The 16,940-nt window shown below is 44.3% G+C and overlaps 1 protein-coding gene across 5 annotated transcripts in view; it reads right to left on the bottom strand.

Annotated features, from left to right (window-relative positions):
* Positions 1–16,940, bottom strand: part of TPM4 (tropomyosin 4) — a 105,775-nt gene that overhangs the window by 20,864 nt on the left and 67,971 nt on the right. Inside the window, exon 1 of one of the 5 annotated variants that reach the window (XM_068233934.1) lies at positions 12,195–12,284. The exons of the other annotated variants lie outside the window; for them this stretch is intronic. Coding sequence (XP_068090035.1) covers positions 12,195–12,269 — 75 coding nt within the window. The 5' untranslated portion in view covers positions 12,270–12,284. Of the gene's footprint in view, positions 1–12,194; positions 12,285–16,940 lie in introns of those variants that run through there. 5 annotated transcript variants of the gene reach the window in all.

Genomic DNA, 16,940 nt, shown 5'->3' with positions numbered 1-16,940 from the left:
ATTAGGTTTATTGCTGACAATGGATGTATCTTCACTGACTGCTGGATTTTTCACGCTTAAACAAAAGACTTCTGTTATATTCTAACTTTATATTTGAGAGGGGGGCTACACCGAGTAATGCCTGTAAAGTGTCAACACCAGTAAATACCTTTAAAACAGCATTCTTTTCCAGTCTGAATGTGCCAGAATGCAAATCTGTCTGGCCAATAAAGATAGAATGCTATAGCCACCTGTGTAAGGACCTTTGTGTGGGGTTTCCATGTACACAGATGTGCTTATGGCTCTTTCATACTAATGCTAGCTACACACAGTGCAATTTTCTGACAGATTTACTGTCAGATTGAGTATTTCAGAAAATCAAAAATCAGATCGAACATGTTGGAAATGATCAATCTGACAGTAAATCTGTCAGATATTTGCATGGTGTGTGAGAGTGAGTCACTAATTAGATAGACTGTTATAATGTTAAAGTACCAAATACTGGATACTTGAATGTCTGGCCAATAAAGATAGAATGCTAAAGCCACCTGTAAGGACCTTTGTGTAGGGTTTCCATGTACACAGATGTGCTTATGGCTCTTGCTAGGTGCACACAGTGCAATGCAACAGTGCCAGCCTGGTTACAGATTAAGATGATCACAAATGTCAGTACAAGATACGTTACATTTTCTTCTCCACTAGATAGTCACCACTTCCAGTTTGTGTCTACAAAGCAAGAGCTAAGTGCAACAATTCAGGGCACTGGGTGAAGAATTGCAAATCATTATTTTGTGTCCCTATGGCCCAAGAACAGTATTCTACTCATTTAGTCCACACAGTCATATCGGGTTAAATGGTAAATATGTACTATACAGGGCATACCTGTAAAGCCTATTGCTGGACTGATCAAATTCATTCTCACTCATAATTATTTCACTTTTGGACAGGACCTCTATTTACAGCAGTGGCGTGGCAATGGGTTCGCGATTTGCACCACAGTATGCAAATCTCTTCATGGCCAAAATCGAAGAGGAATACCTCAATGCATGTGGCATAAAACCCATGGCCTACTTCCGCTTCATTGATGATATTTTAATCATCTGGTCCGCAAGTGAGGATGATCTCTAATTCCACAGCAACTTCAATGCCTTCCATCCTACAATCAAATTGAAACTTACCTACTCTCACACAGAGAGTAACTTTCTGGACACCACCATATACATCAGGGGTAACAACATACAAACCTCTGTGTATCGCAAACCTACAGACCGTCCCACATACCTAAGATATGACAGTTTTCATCCTAAGCACATTAAGAACTCTATAATTTACAGCCAAGCAATAAGGTACAACCGGATTTCTTCTGACAGGATGGACAGAGACAAGCACCTGGATCGCCGTAAGAACACTTTCATTAAAACAAGGTTACAGTCCTCCTATGGCTGAGGCCCAAATCAGGAAAGCTAGCAACATCAATGCAAACAGTCAGGATGCCGGGGTCCTCACCCACCCAGGCTTCACACACCTGGTCCGCCGGTGCTCAAACACTCCGTGGCTCACCACTCCACCAATATGTTGCGATAAAGATACGAGGTCGGCACTCCACTGGCGATAATAAACTTTCAATAAACGCAAGTTTATTATCGCCAGTGGAGTGCCGACCTCATATCTTTGTTATCGAAGCTAGCAACATCCCCAGGACTGCACTCCTGAAATATAAGCAAAACCAGAAAGAGGAACGTGTCCCTTTGGTTGTCACCTACAACCCACACCTGGAAATCTCAAGGAGGATTGCTAAGGAACTACATCCCATTTTACACAAGGATCAGACGGAGAACGATATTCCCTAAACCTCCACTCTTGTCATATCGGCAACCACACAATCTAAAACAGTTGATTGTCAGGAGTTCTTTGAATAGGCCTCAACAAAACGGAACATCACCCTGCCGACAAAAAATATGTGGGACCTGCAGACACATTTACTCCACTGACAGGGTAACGATACCAGGTTCACAACTGGAGTACAGAGTACAAGGTACATTTTCCTGTGGTTCCACCAATCTGGTATATCTGATCATGTGTGCTAAATGCCACAATGTTATGTACGTGGGAGAAACTGGACAAACTCTGCGCAAACGTATGAATGGACACAGGCACACTTAATGATACCAAATCTGGACTCCCAGTTGCTACACACTTTCGGTCCAACGGACACAGCATGCATGATCTTCGTGTCACTGCCCTGAAGGCTTCAAAACGTCAAATGATCGATTAATAGCAGAAACAAAATTTATAAATTGGTTCAAAGCTGTGCAGAACGGTTTGAATAAGGACAACAACTTTCTATATTGGTATGAGATTGATGATATTAGAACTTTCAACAGCCATTATAGCTGAACTTGTGAACTAAGAATTTACGATACCTCTGTGTCAGTCCAACTCCCAGGTCTGTGAGCAGGTGTTAAACAAGGATCCTTATCTTAGCTTACAACCTCTAACCCCAGGTCCATGGTCTGTGTGAATTAAGGCATCTTAATGACATGTATTTATGCTTGAAAAAAATATCTGTTTTCCCTTTTGATGTTGCATGTATATAAGCTGTCTGTACCACCAGTTTGCAAACTAACAGGATATAAGCCAGACGAAGGCTGCAAGGCCGAAAGCTTGCTTATTTTTATTCATTTTTAGTTAGCCAATAAATGGTATCATCCTGGTTTAAAACTTCGTACTTGAAAAAACCTCATGTGCATGTTGTATCTACTGTCATAAAAATGAGTGAGAATAGGTGGATGAAGGGATTATTTGTTAAAAATAGCTGATAACAATATGTACCTAACATCCACAATCTCAGTCAACCCCAAAACTGTCACCCTAATGATCAAACAACATAACTGAGAATATGCACAAGGCTTAAAGTGGATCTGAGACAAACTTTTACTGCCTTCATTTTTCTGCCCCTTACATATACTGTAGTTTATTGGGCATTCTCCTCCCCCCCCCCCCCCCAATGCTTTTTTTAAAATTGTATTACCTAATTGCATGTAAGTGAATGTATCCACGCCCCCAGCTCCTCCAGTACCTATGCATTCCGAGTCCCGTGCTGCAAGTGCTCATGGCAGCTCAGCCTGGGAAGGAGGAGGCTTTTGCTGAAGCATGCATGAGATTTCAGAGGCAAGGAGGCGGAGAGGGGAGGAGAGGGAAGTGGAGTTTTCACAGGCTGAGGGGTGGAGATTCAGAGCAGCTTGCCTGTGTAATGATGACCAGCAGAATATGGCTCTTCTCGTATCACAGGACGAAATAATCATCTACTGTTGAATCTGTTTGCAGATTTACTGTGTAAAACATCTAAACTTTAGATAAGATGTCTAGACAAGTTACTAGCTATAGTTAGTTTTTCATCTGGGATCCACTTAACACTTTCAAAGACATAGCTACAAAGAAAATGGCGTCCAAGTTTTTTTGTCATGTTGCTCTCTGGCTAACATGATATACAATCGAATTGGATGAAAATTGGTGCTGCCAAGTGCATGCCCGACAGATAGCAACCTTTTTCGGGACAGAAATTGTCGCGCATGCTGGAAAATTTCGGGCTGAGGTTGGTCTGGAGCGCGGCGGTACGGCGGCCGAATTGCGAACAAGCAGCGAGACGATGAAACCCCCGCCACTGCAATGTATAAATGTATGCAGTGCGTAGTGCATTTATACATTACCTGTCCGGTGTCAGCCTCCAGGCGGTTTCCGTCCATCTCGCCGGGTTCCGCATACACGCTGGCAGCGCTCTGACGTCACGAAGGTGCATAACGGCTGACGTCAGACGCTATGCGCCACTAGCGTGTATGCGGCTTACCGGCGAAATGGACGGATGGATCCGGCGAGCTGCTTCAGGACAGGTAATGTATAAATGCACTACATAATTTACATACATTTATACAGTTTGGGGGCAGCGGCGGGGCGGACAGCGACGGCTCAGCCGATTCCCGTATGATTTCATGCTGAAATCGGATGGGAATCGGCCTGTAGTGTATGGGCAGATTCGATTAGAGACATATTTATCTCTAATCAGATTCGATTAGAGATACATTTGTCTCTTGGTCGAATCTGCCCATATTCGTTCTAGTGTATGGGCACCTTTAGAATTGTAGAGGGGAGGGGAGCAATAGCTGGAAGCCGAATTACATCATTCCCCATTATCCATGTCCACCTGGAGGGGTAATAGTAATTAACGCCCGCCGGGACTTGTGCAGAAGCAGGATAAGCCATATACCGGCAGTAACCTGCGCCCAAGTCTCCCGGCGGTGATTTCATATGTATGCCCTATACAAGCCAGACAAACGTTCTATACATTCCAATGTCTACTAAACAAATATCAGTATTGCTGTCCTTGTCCTCATTCAGAGATCTCCTTTCACTTCCTTTGCCAGGAAATAAAGGGAAACTTCTGATAAGTTTTCCTCACCTTACTTAAACAAAGGAAAATAGTGAATATTGTGAGGTCACAACAAAAACATCTGATTTCCAGCTGAAATGATCAGGAATGAGTTAAAGTGTACCTGAAGGGGAAAAAAAGTGCCCCTAGGAGGTACTTACCTCAGGAAGGGGTAGCCTGTGGATCCTTAGGAGGCTTCCCCCGTCCTCAACAAAGAGGATTAAGCACTGGCTCCTCCAAAAATCCCCTAATTGGCGTTTGATGGTGATTTGAATGGATATACATAACAAGCAATAAAAGCACATTGGACTATTTATATTTGGTGTGTGGACTATCACTACACTATACTAATTCTACATCCAGTGGTCAAGCACCTAGGGCACCTAGGCTTGTCAGGCAGTTCAGCTTCCTGGCTACAATCACCTTTTGGGTGAAACTAAGATGCAGCTGAATGCCATTGCTCAACCCCCACACATGTCATCGCTTGGCACTCAATAGTATTACCCAGTGGTAAAAAATAAAAGTGCAACCTGTTGTGTCTGAGCACCACCGCACTCAGATGTGACTTTAGAAGAGGGTGACCTCTCCATCGCCCGTGCCAAGTGCTGGCAAGTGCCCAGCTGAGGCATGGGAGCAGCTGAAGGCAGTTTCCCTTAATCTGCCCATGTGATGGAGGCCTTATTCTACTAGACTTTTCAAAATCTTAAAGGGAACCAAAAAATACAATAAGCTGGCTAGTGTATTAACTTCCTTTGCTGCCTTTCCACTCTTCTCCCTTCAGCCGCTATGCTCTTCTGAAAGATGCACCTCCTGAACGTGCTCACATAGACAGGGGCATTCTGCGCTTGCACTGTTCTAAAATTGGTACTGCGCATGTACAGAATGCTCCTCGCCATGGGATCGAGATCGAGGAGGCATACGGCTGGAGCCACATGCACAGTGGCCCATGACTGGCCCCGTCGGTGCTTTCAGAGGGGCCCAGTTGGCTGATGAGAGAAAAACGAAATAACAGCTAGGGACCAGAAGGGCTGCAGGGGGCTAGAAGTTCTGCTCATAAAGGAGTCTTCCGTTTATCTATGCTAAACAAGGTCTTTCCCATCGCAATGCCACAAGCAGTGAGCTCTGAGCTGATAAAAGACAGGCATTCATCTCTGTGACTGAAAAGCTGCACTCTGGGAAAAAATAAAAAATAAATACAAATAATGCAGCAATGCATATTGCAATGCTGCTTTCCTAATTCCATTATAAAATGAACCTTACATTCACAATAGTGGTCCTTTAACAGACTGGAGGTCACTTCATTATGTGTGAAAAGGTGACTAGATCACTTCAAACATTATGTGTGGAGTGCTGTATATAAAGTGGAAGCCCTGTACAAGTAAATTAATTGAACAAAAATGCAGCACAGCTACAGAGCACCCAGTACAGGCTGACCATATCTGAGCAGTTCACCTAGTGCACATTTACAACAGGAAAAAGGAGTGCCTGCAGGATGCTGTGTCCTAAAGATCCAAATCAAAGCCTGCTGCTCATTTCCAGGCCACGGATTGCTCACAAAGAATGCATGAGAAATTGCTCAATGCATGAACACTCCTACATTGTAAGGAAACATCAAGATGCTAATGTAACTCACTGAAAACTTTGATCTCCTGTCTCTATTCTTTACAAAGCTAGCCTTGGCAAACCAAACTGTATAATTCACTAATTGTTAACTTCTATTTGCCCTGCTCAGCAAAAGTTGCACTTTTCAAAGTACAAACTATATCATGAAACGGAACAAAGTGCAGCTATTTAGAGCCCCATGAACATTTTCTGTCATGTGTGAGTTTAAGTCCGGCATTAAATAAATTATGGCCATACAGTTTTTAAAAAAAAAAAAAACAGATATCTGGCAGATGATTCGAATTTACCACTAGCTATGTTATGTAAAGGCCACAACATTATACCATTAACCATTTCTTTGCTAATCTTAAAGAGATCAAACCTGAAACGATATGTGACGGCATGTGGTGCGTGAACATGCCTCATCTGTTACTATGCTCTCTGAATCAGAGCTATATTAAATGTTGCTATCTCAGCTATTTTTGCAATAAGTAGCATCCAATAAAAACCTCACTCATCATATATGAGCTGAATGTTGGCAAATGAACAATAGCTTGGCTAAGCCAGAGCCCACTCCCATCATCGTTACAGAAACGCCAGCTCAGCCAGAGCAGCATGCACTATGCTAAGGTGAATGCCAGCATTTCCACTGTAATGAAAACCTCTTGACTGACGGATCATCACCAGCTGAATAATGTCCGGTTTGATTTCTTTTACCAAGACAAGATAGAGGTGAGTCAACCGCCAGGAGAAAAATAGCATTTTCACTATTCTCCACCAAGTAGTTTCTATCTTTCCTATTACTAGGATAGATCAGAAGTTAATAAGGGCTCTTTCACACTGCTGCTCCATGGGCTGTAGTTATATCAGTGGAAGTGCAAAAACGTGAAAAAGCGAGATACAGACTGCTTACCAAAGATATTAAATAGTGCTCAGTGTATAGGCAGCCAAAAAACAAACAAAAAAAAAAAAAACTGGTGTGGCTACAGCTAAGCCATGCACACAAGCTAGACGGTTGTTGGCCAAACCAGTCCGATCCTCTGATGCGCCACCAACAGATGCAGACTAGCTGATCACCTTGGCCATGCACAAGCAGATCCTATTCTCCTCCTCACCTTGCCTGCTTTGTCGGCCCTCCTACATCCTCCAAAAGGTGTTGCTAGCCTATAGGCTATGCAGAACTTGACGCCGAACTGGCGATAAAGGAATCAAGTTTGAGTTAAGATTAGGCATTGGTGGTGGTGGGGGAGGGAGGGATGTTAAGGTTAGGCATTGGTAGAGGGAGGTTTCTGTTTGAGAGAGAAGTGTTAGGCCATAGTAGATTATTGGCAGAGATTACCGATATTTTACTATAGTAATTAAAGAGACTCTGTAACAAAATTGTCAGCCTTATATTGTCTATTGTATAAATTCCTATAGCTGTTCTAATGTGGTCTGGATTACTGCAGCCTTTTCTAGTTGCACTGTCTCTGTAATATATCTAATCTTTTCTTTGTCAAGTGTTGTCGACCCAGGGAGGAAGAAGCTGCCTCTGCTGTGATAAGGAGAAGTTATGCACGCCCCCTCCAGGCTTTGCGTGTGTGCAAATAAATAAATATAAAAGTGTGTGTGTGTGTGTGTGTGTGTGTGTGTGTGTGTGTGTGTGTGTGTGTGTGTGTGTGTGTGTGTGTGTGTGTGTGTGTGTGTGTGTGTGTGTGTGTGTGTGTGTGTGTGTGTGTGTGTGTGTGTGTGTGTGTGTGTGTGTGTGTGTACACACTGCCTAAAACTGGTGATTTAAAGCCAGGATTGCGGCAGAAATGACAAGTAGGGACCCAAAAGATCACAGTGACTGGATTGGTATGTTTTTTTTTTTAATTGTACAAAATCGGACAGTACAGATTCTCTTTAAGTAGTACAATATCAGTAATTTTAAAGATATTCTACAAGCGGCCATCTCCTTTTTGCATGAATGCATTTAGCACCCTTTAGCTGTTTGATGCCAGCGGGAGTACTAAATCTTGAAATTAATCCCAGCACTAGACATGGTACCAAGAAAAAAACCAATACACACACACACACACACAAAACCTCAATACCAACTAACATCATTTAGCTTGGAATACTGGCCTATCAAGCCCCAGGAGTTCTGACAGATAGGTTCTCCAGCAATGGCTATCATTCATAAAGCATTTCCACATGCGGAAATGCTTAAAACAGCTGACTTTACCGACTACTTAGCAAAGTCAGCATTCATAAAGGCTCTTTCCGCATGGAAAAAGGACACTACCGAGCAGAGTGATAAATCACCGCCTTGTGCGGTGATTATCGGTACAAATGTAGCAAAATGTTAATTCATAAAGATCACCGCAAGCGGTGTGAGGTCAGGAAGTTCCGCTCCCTCTGATGTGGCGAGACCAATGTAAATGAATGGAGACACACAGACCTCCCAGGCAGCTGCAGCAGAGCGGAACACGGAGAAATGTATCAACTCGGCAGCTTCCGTGTCTCCGCAAGCCTACCGCCTGCCTACCGCCAGCCTAGTTCGGGGAATCTACGCACTGCTTCCGCACATGGATACTTTTTTATGAATGCCCACCCAGAAGTCAAAAATCCGCCAGCGGTGTTTTCGCACAGATTCTCTTTACCGACAACCTGTTCATGAATGATAGCCAATGTGTAAAAAGTATTCAACACCAAGACAACTGCACTGGTACAATCTGGAGTTGATTTAAGCTGCTTAGTGTGAAGCTACTGATATCACATGCAGAGACAGAAGAATGCTGTACTAAGCAAAACCAGATTTTTATTTCTGTTCCTGAAATGGCTTTACCTTAAAAGGACTTACGAGCCCAAATCACAAAAAAAAAAAAAAAAAAAAAAAAAAAGGGCCTGTACCTGGATGAATTTTGAAGGCACGGAGGACGCCATCCGCGCCGTTCCGCCGGTTTTCCGCTGCTTATTCTCCCCCCAGCCGTATCCCGACCCCACAGCCTGGGCTCTCCTGCCTCCTCAAATATGGCCGCCGGAGGAGGCCGCGGCTGCGCAGTCCGCACAGACGAGAGTGCAACTACGCAGCTCTAGGGCCACCCCCCGATCCACGCTACAGGAAATAGCCTGTAGTGTGGATCAGGGAGGGAGACCCTAGAGCTGCACAGCCGCACTCGTGTCTGTGCGGACTGCACAGCTGCAGCCTCCTCGGGCGGCCATATTTGAGGAGGCAGGAGAGCCCGACCAGGGCTGTGGGGTCGGGATCCGGCCGTGGGGGGGGGTGAATAAGTAGCGGTGACCGGCGGAACTGTACGGAGGGCGCCCTCTGTGCCTTCAAAATTCATGCAGGTACAGACCATTTTTTGTGATTTGGGCTCGTAAGTCCTTTAAAGATGAACATAGGCCTAATTAAAAAGGGGAACATGCATTACAATGATTAGCTGTTGAGGTTGCTCAAGCTTACAAGAACATTCTTTGGGGAGGTGTTCCAAGTTCCTACACATGCACAAGGACAGTCATCCAGCAGGGATCGGGATCAATTCCTCAGCGACAGTCCGGGGCCCAATGCTGTATAGAGAGTTGCTAGCCTGAAACATGTCTGTTACACTAGGCACTCACTAGATTCTTGTCAGAGGCTCTCTTTATCGGCTGCCCAGCGAAGTTTAATCTAGCATTTGTACATAGCTCTAGTCTGATCATTTTTAGACCACAGAATTCACTAACATCTCAGGTAATTTAAGATCTGTGGTATTACATTGTGATAAGTTTAAACGAGCTGTCATACCCAGTAACTATGCTTCACAAAACCCTACTGGCTGTTTTAAAGTGTACCCGAGATAAAGAAATGGTATAGATCTATGCTTACCCGGGGCTTCCTCCAGTCCCCTGTAGACTGTCTGCTTGATCTCTGTCCTCCCAGGCCACTGTGCTTTTGCGGAGGGAATCCTGCACATGCGCAGTTTGCTAAGACCATAACTGCGCATGCGCAAATTGCTACTGAAAGGTGAGCAGGGGACATGTGCAGTGGAGAGCAACTGGTGAATTTAGGGGGCCACATTGCAGGACAACGGCGCTGACCGGGAGGACAGCAACCAAGCAGACTGTCTACAGGGGGCTAGAGGAAGCCCCAGGTAAGTATAATTTATACAATTTCTTTATTTCAGGTTTCCTATAAAAATTGGCAGTCTCTACACTACACATTTGAATAAACTGATAGCAGTTACCACATTCTGTGACCTGGCAGATACCCATGCGATCACATCTGTCAGTGTATGTCTCATGCGCCTGCGGCATATGCCTACAGTGCCTTATGGTAAATCTGTCCCTGCAAGGATTGCAAATACCCCCGAAATTGTGTGGAGTTAAGTTATGCAACTAATATATCAAAAGTTGCAGAGTTCATTTGAAGTGCATACAAAATCCCTTCATGATATACACAGGAATAATTAAATATAGCTGCACAAAAAAAAAAAAAAAAAAAAACCACAGATGTAGGCCGTCACAGTCATGGCAGAGGTTACCAAACTGTACATGTCAAAGTGCTCCCCCCTCCTGAGACAGCTAATTCTCCAGTACAGATATAAACACAGGGGGGGGGGGGGGGGGGGGGACACAAGAAATGAGACTGCAAAAGACAAGCCTGTCAGTAGTACAGCCCTGGCCTCTATAAAACAAGCTACTCAATCAGCCCCACTTTAAACACAAATTCATAGTGAGTGGCTAAAGTTGCAACAACTACATTCTCTAATTCTGACTTCAACACCTCATGATGAGCTCATGCTGTGATTCATAGAGAAGAATGTGCTGCTGAAACAGGTCTAGTCTCCTTTGTTGTCTGTCGGGGCAGCACTGAAAAAACTGAGACATGTCAGCTTCTCACTGAATTGCATGCTGTAAGCTCTGCAGTAATATTCCTCTGACTGATTAATGATCCCATTACAGGTACTCAAGGAACAAGGCTTTTAATTCCATCATTTCTGCAAAAAGTAACTTTTAGTAAAGCATATTTTCTTTTTGTGCTGGATATGAAGTTTCAGAACCTCTGTCAAGTTTCTGTTGTGGTCTTTGTTCCATTTTGGAGAGAATTCTCCCCATTTCCTCTCTCCCTGGCATGAGAGCATTGACTTGGTTGTAGTATGAACCAAAGGTGTCACTGGAACAGGAAGTGGAAAGCTACAGTCCATGGATCAATTAAAGGATACCCGAACTGAAATGTGACATAATGAGATAGACATGTGTATGTACAGTGCCTAGCACACAAATAACTATGCTGTGTTCCTTTTTTTCCTTTCTCTGCCTGAAAGAGTTAAATATCAGGTATGTAAGTGGCTGACTCAGTCCTGACTCAGACAGGAAGTGACTGCAGTGTGACCCTCACTGATAAGAAATTCCCCTTTTTTAACTCTCTTGCTTTCAGAAGCCATTTTCTGCTAGGAAAGTGTTTTATAGTTGGAATTTCTTATCAGTGAGGTTCACACTGTAGTAACTTCCTGTCTGAGTCAGGACTGAGTAAACCACTTGCATACCTTATATTTAACTCTTTCAGGCAGAGAAAGGAAAAAAAGGAGCACAGCATAGTTATTTGTGTGCTAGGCACTGTACATACACATGTCTATCTCATTATGTCACATTTCAGTTCGGGTATCCTTTAAATTAAAGTGGATATCCAGCCACAATAGAAGATCGCACAGATCCTCCTGTAAGGGAAAGGTATATTTAACTGTGGTCTTCTCCCCCTAAAATAATCCCCTAAGCCCCTCTATGCTCGGACTTCTGGCATAAAGCCCTGTCCCATAAAATAACCAAACAAATCCCCCATTTGTTTTCTGTAGAGAAAGCAGGTGGCTTTTTGTCATGGGGTGGGGCTACCCACCAGAAGTGTCATGTACCGTTTTCTCTACTTAAATCAGAGAAAATGTATAAGGTTGGATTCACAGTTGTCCACTGCATAACCCATATGCTATAATGAGTGTGAACTGCAATGCAAACTGGAGCTAAGACTTAAATAAAAATTCTGCATGGAGCAGGTTACAATAACGTGATCAGTTACAACGCAGTACTGTTAACAGCCAAATAGAATTGTGTGGGCAGTGAGTGGTCAAGCAGAGTTATTCTGCAATGCAACTGAGCACCGTGAACTAGGCCTGAAACGTCTATGTGAAGAAATGCTGCAGTACAGATAGACAGCTAAAGAATGCTGCTAGTTTTATGTAACATTCACCAAGGCTTGTAAAGTTCTTAGCTTCTTCAGAGCAACATTGAGATCAGTTTTAGCAGTAGAAAAACTTTCAAACATGACGCTTAAATCAGTAATGCTGCTATGCAAAAACTGCCTGGGAAGCGGACAAAGTATAAATAAGACTTCCTTCCAATCACTCAGGATCTGAATGTGGTCGTTATAGCAACAGGCTGGAACCAGTTACATCAAAGGGGTGTGGTATTTTCACAACCTGGAAATGGTTTAGGAACACACACATCCTGTTTCCAAGTCCTAAAGTGAAGAACATGCATTTGGTGTACTCAACGCTAATTAGGAAAGGAAGATTGTGGGAAAACTATGAGGCCTGGGCAAGAGTAGTAGGTTATAAAGAAAAATGGGGTTTACTTAAAAATATGGAGATCAGTTAAACACCAGTAATGTACCATTATTTCAGGAGAAATATCAGCACATTTCTGGAAAACTGCAGACTGTCTGATTTACTGTATAAAAGAGAAGATCAGCATGGATGTATGCCAATCTTATATTGGTTGGCCTGTTTCCTGTGATTGTGACGCGTTCGAAAAACCTCACACGGTGGGGTAGAGTGGGAAGAACAATGCACTCAACCGAGTTGATCGACCAGGGTGATCACTGGCCAAGGTGTCAGGGGCCGCTGTACAGACGTTAGATTCTTGGTACAGGTGGTCATTATAGGCTACCTGAGGCGAGTTTCATTTAGCATATGTACAGACAATTACCTTAATTATAAAACAGTGTGACTGCCACTTTATATATAACCAAATATCATTGTTTGTAGCACACTTATCTTCAATGAAGCAGAGTGAAGAACAGATCGTTTTTAATCAGCATCCATTAACCACTTTTGCAGCAGTTCACCATTGAGACAGCCATGTGCCACTTCTGACCCACAGCTTCATTCAAGTAAAGAGAACTGTGGATTGCCACTCCGGGCAATTACAGTATAGATGACCAAGGCGCTGATGGTCATTTGACCTTAAAGGGAAGATCTTCTTTATAAAAAGGATCAAATAAGTCACTGTTCCTTTACAAATAGGGCTCAAAGTGCTATTTCAGAATTTCCGAACTAACAAAAGCCACTGATTTAGACAGTTATTCACAGCAACACCTACACACTACAGAATCATATGCTAAACCACAATCTAGACCATGTGAATAAGGCTCAGTTTACCCTACATCGTAAAATAGACACTTTTTGGCAATTTTTCTAGATCACAGCGGAACACAAATACAGACAGTAGAACGGATCCCATTTATTGTATTGATTATACAAAGTCTATTCACCTAGTGCACGTGTCGAACTCCAGGCCTGGAGGGCCAGATCCATGCCAGTGTAGGATGGACTGAGAAAGATGAATGTGTTCTACCGGATGGACCACACCTTTCCTGATTCAGTCCCATCAATTAATTTGAGCTGTGTCAAAAATGTGTGAGGACCTCGGCCCTCGTAGGACCCTGACATCCCTGACCTAGTGTATTGGTTAAAACACCACCTTTGACATAGGAGGCCAGGTCCTTACTGGAGCCAATACTGATTCAGTAAAAGGTGTATATACACACAAGGCCATTTGTGATTTCTCCAGCCAAAAACACACAGAGGTTTTAAATTAGTCACCCCCCCCCCCTCCCCAAACACATTGTTCCCCTCATCACTCCTCCTGCCAGAAGTGGCTCTACCATTCCTACTTCATTCCTCATAGAAACCGATGCTTTACGGTACTGACAGGCATCTCTACAGCATTCTGCCTCTGAACTATTAGCTGAGCGATTAATCCCCAATCTTTTCAGGCAATAATGAACTTTAAGGAGGGACTTAAAGGGAACCTAAGGGCTCAGACACACTAAGGCCTAGTGCACACCAGAGCGGTTCGGCTGCAGTTTGCGATCCGCTTGCGGGTGCGGATCTGCTAGGGTAATGTATTTCAATGGGCTGGTGCACACCAGAGCGGGAGGCGTTTTGCAGAAACGCATACTCCCGGGCTGCTGCAGATTTTGGATTGCGGATGCGTTTCTGCCTCAATGTTAAGTATAGGAAAACCGCTCTGAAAAACGGCACTTCAGAGCGGTTTGCCAGGCGTTTTTTGTTACAGTAGCTGTTCAGTAACAGCTTTACTGTAACAATACATGAAATCTACTACACCAAAAACGCTTCCCAAAACCGCAAAACGCTACAGAAAAAGAAAAAGCGTTTCAAAATCTGCTAGCATTTTGCGGATCTGCTAGCGGTTTTTGGTGTGCACCAGGCCTAAGAGCTTTTCAACCATCAGTGCTTTCTGAGAGCTTTAAAAAAAAAAAAAAAAACCGTTCCTATTGACTTACATTAAAATCACTAACATTGTGGTAAAATCGTGCGATTTTTATGTCAATGGGAGCATTTTTTATAAAATCTCTCAGAAAGCACTGATGGCTAAAAAGAACTCAGAAAAGCATTTAAAGTGTGTCTGAGCCCCGAAATAAAAAAAAAAAAAAAAAGTTTCACTTACCTGGGGCTTCCCCCAGCCCCCTGCAGACATCCTGTGCCACCACTCACCAAGCATTTGTCCCAAACATGGCACAGTTTCGTTTTCGGCAACTGTTCAGTCGCCAAGCAGTGTGCCTGCACGGCTCTGGCTAGGCACATCCTCGATCACGCTCCCGTCCCTGTGGCCGTCTTGCACCTGCGCAGTAACCGCATGCACATAGTACTATACATATGTAGTAAAAGTACTGCGCAAAAACGGCCACAGGGACGGGGGCACGATCCAGGATGGGTGCAACCAGAACCGCGCAGATACACTGCTGAAAAGGAAACTGAGCCACAGCGGGGGACCAAATGATCGGTGAGTGATGGCACTGTCACAGGACATCTGCAGGGGCCAAGTAAGTGAAACTTTTTTTAAATTCAGTTAGGCCCATTTTCCATGGGCAGTTGAACTGTGTGGTCAACAAGCATTTACCTGGCACCAGTGAGTTGTTACCAGGCAGCAGCAAGCAGTTGTGAGAGTTTGAGAGGCTTTTCACTGCCTTATTTATTGCAGTTATAAAGCGCCAACATATTACGCAGCGCTGAACATTAATTTAGGTTACAGACAATATTTAGGGGTGACATACAGCAATAAGACAATACAGGAATACAAGAAAACCAGATCACACACCATAGTATAAGTACCAGGTAATGCTTAGTCAGTCACTGGATGGAGCATGGAGATTAGGCAAGTTAGGTTCACTCAGATGCATAGCATGGGTTCACAGTAATGGAAGTGCAAGATCAGGTAGGACACAAAAGGAGGAGGACCCTGCCCAAAGGCTTACAATCTAGATCTGCCTTTCAACTGCTCATGGAAATGAGGCCTTAATACCCGAGTGACATGTGACATGACGAGATACACATGTGTCTGTACAGTGCCAAGCACAAATAACTAGGCTATGTTCCTTTTTTTTTTCTTTCTCTGCCTGAAAGAGTTAAACATCAGGTATGTAAGTGGCAGTTCCTGTCTGAGTCAGGACTAAGTCAGACTACAGTGCAACCCTCACTAATAAGAAATTCCAGCTATAAAAACACTTTCCTAGCAGTAAATGGCTTCTGAGAGCAAGAAAGAGATAAGAAGGGTCAATAGTTCATAGATTTTTAGCTCTGGCATACTTCAATGAATGAGTCATTGAGCAAAAACAATAAACCAGTAAAAAAAATTAAAAAGTAGATTTAAATATAAAATAAAACTGTGGACTATCTTAAAGAGGATCTGTAACCTCAAAAAATCCCCTGGGGGGTACTCACCTCGGGTGGGGGAAGCCTCCGGATCCTAATGAGGCTTCCCACCCCGTCCTCTGTCCCACGGGGGTCTCGCTGCAGCCCTCCGTGCAGCCGTGACGTAATATTTACCTTCCTGGCTCCTGCGCAGGCGCTCTGACGGCTGTCGGCTCCGAACTACACGGAAATACCCGATCGCCGTCGGGTCTGCTCTACTGCGCAGGCGCAAGTTTCCGGCACCTGCGCAGTAGAGCGGACCCGACTGAGATTGGGTATTTCCGTGTAGTTCGGAGAGGAAAGCAGCCACAGCGCCCCCGCTGGAGCCAGCAAAGGTAAATATTGAAATTACAGTCGGGCCTGTCGCCGGCTGTTCAGAGGGCTGCAGCGAGACCCCCGTGGGACAGAGGACGGCGTGGGAAGCCTCATTAGGATCCGGAGGCTTCCCCCACCCGAGGTGAGTACCCCCCAGGGGATCTTTTTCATGTTACAAAGTCTCTTTAAAGTAAATTTTATAAGGAGGAGGATAGACAATTGTTTATTTAATTTGTTTATTTTCACCATCTGGTGTCCTTTAACCTCCCTGGCGGTTTATTTATTTTGCCAGGGAGGCTGAAATGGGTTTTTTTTTAAATTAAAAAAAAAAATATTTCATGCAGCCAACTGAAAGTTGGCTGCATGAAAGCCCACTAGAGGGCGCTCCGGAAGCGTACTTTCGATCGCCTCCGGCGATCGAAAGTAACAAGATAGGCCGCAATGAGCGGCCTCTCTTGTTTCGCTTTCCTCGTCGCCAGCGGAGTGACGTCATGGACGTCAGTCGACGTCCTGACGTCAGAGCCGCCCGATCCAGCCCCTAGCGCCGGCCGGAACTGTTTGTTCCGGCTGCGCTGGGCTCGGGGGGGACCCTCTTTCGCCGCTGCGGCTGGCAAAGTGCCGGCTGCGTGTGCTGCTTTTTTCAGAATGCAAATCGGCCCAGCAGGGCCTGAGCGGCGACCTCCGGC

The sequence above is a fragment of the Hyperolius riggenbachi genome, chromosome 1 (assembly GCF_040937935.1).
Source record: "Hyperolius riggenbachi isolate aHypRig1 chromosome 1, aHypRig1.pri, whole genome shotgun sequence".
NCBI lineage: Eukaryota > Metazoa > Chordata > Amphibia > Anura > Hyperoliidae > Hyperolius > Hyperolius riggenbachi.
This window is presented reverse-complemented; position numbering and strand designations above follow the sequence as displayed.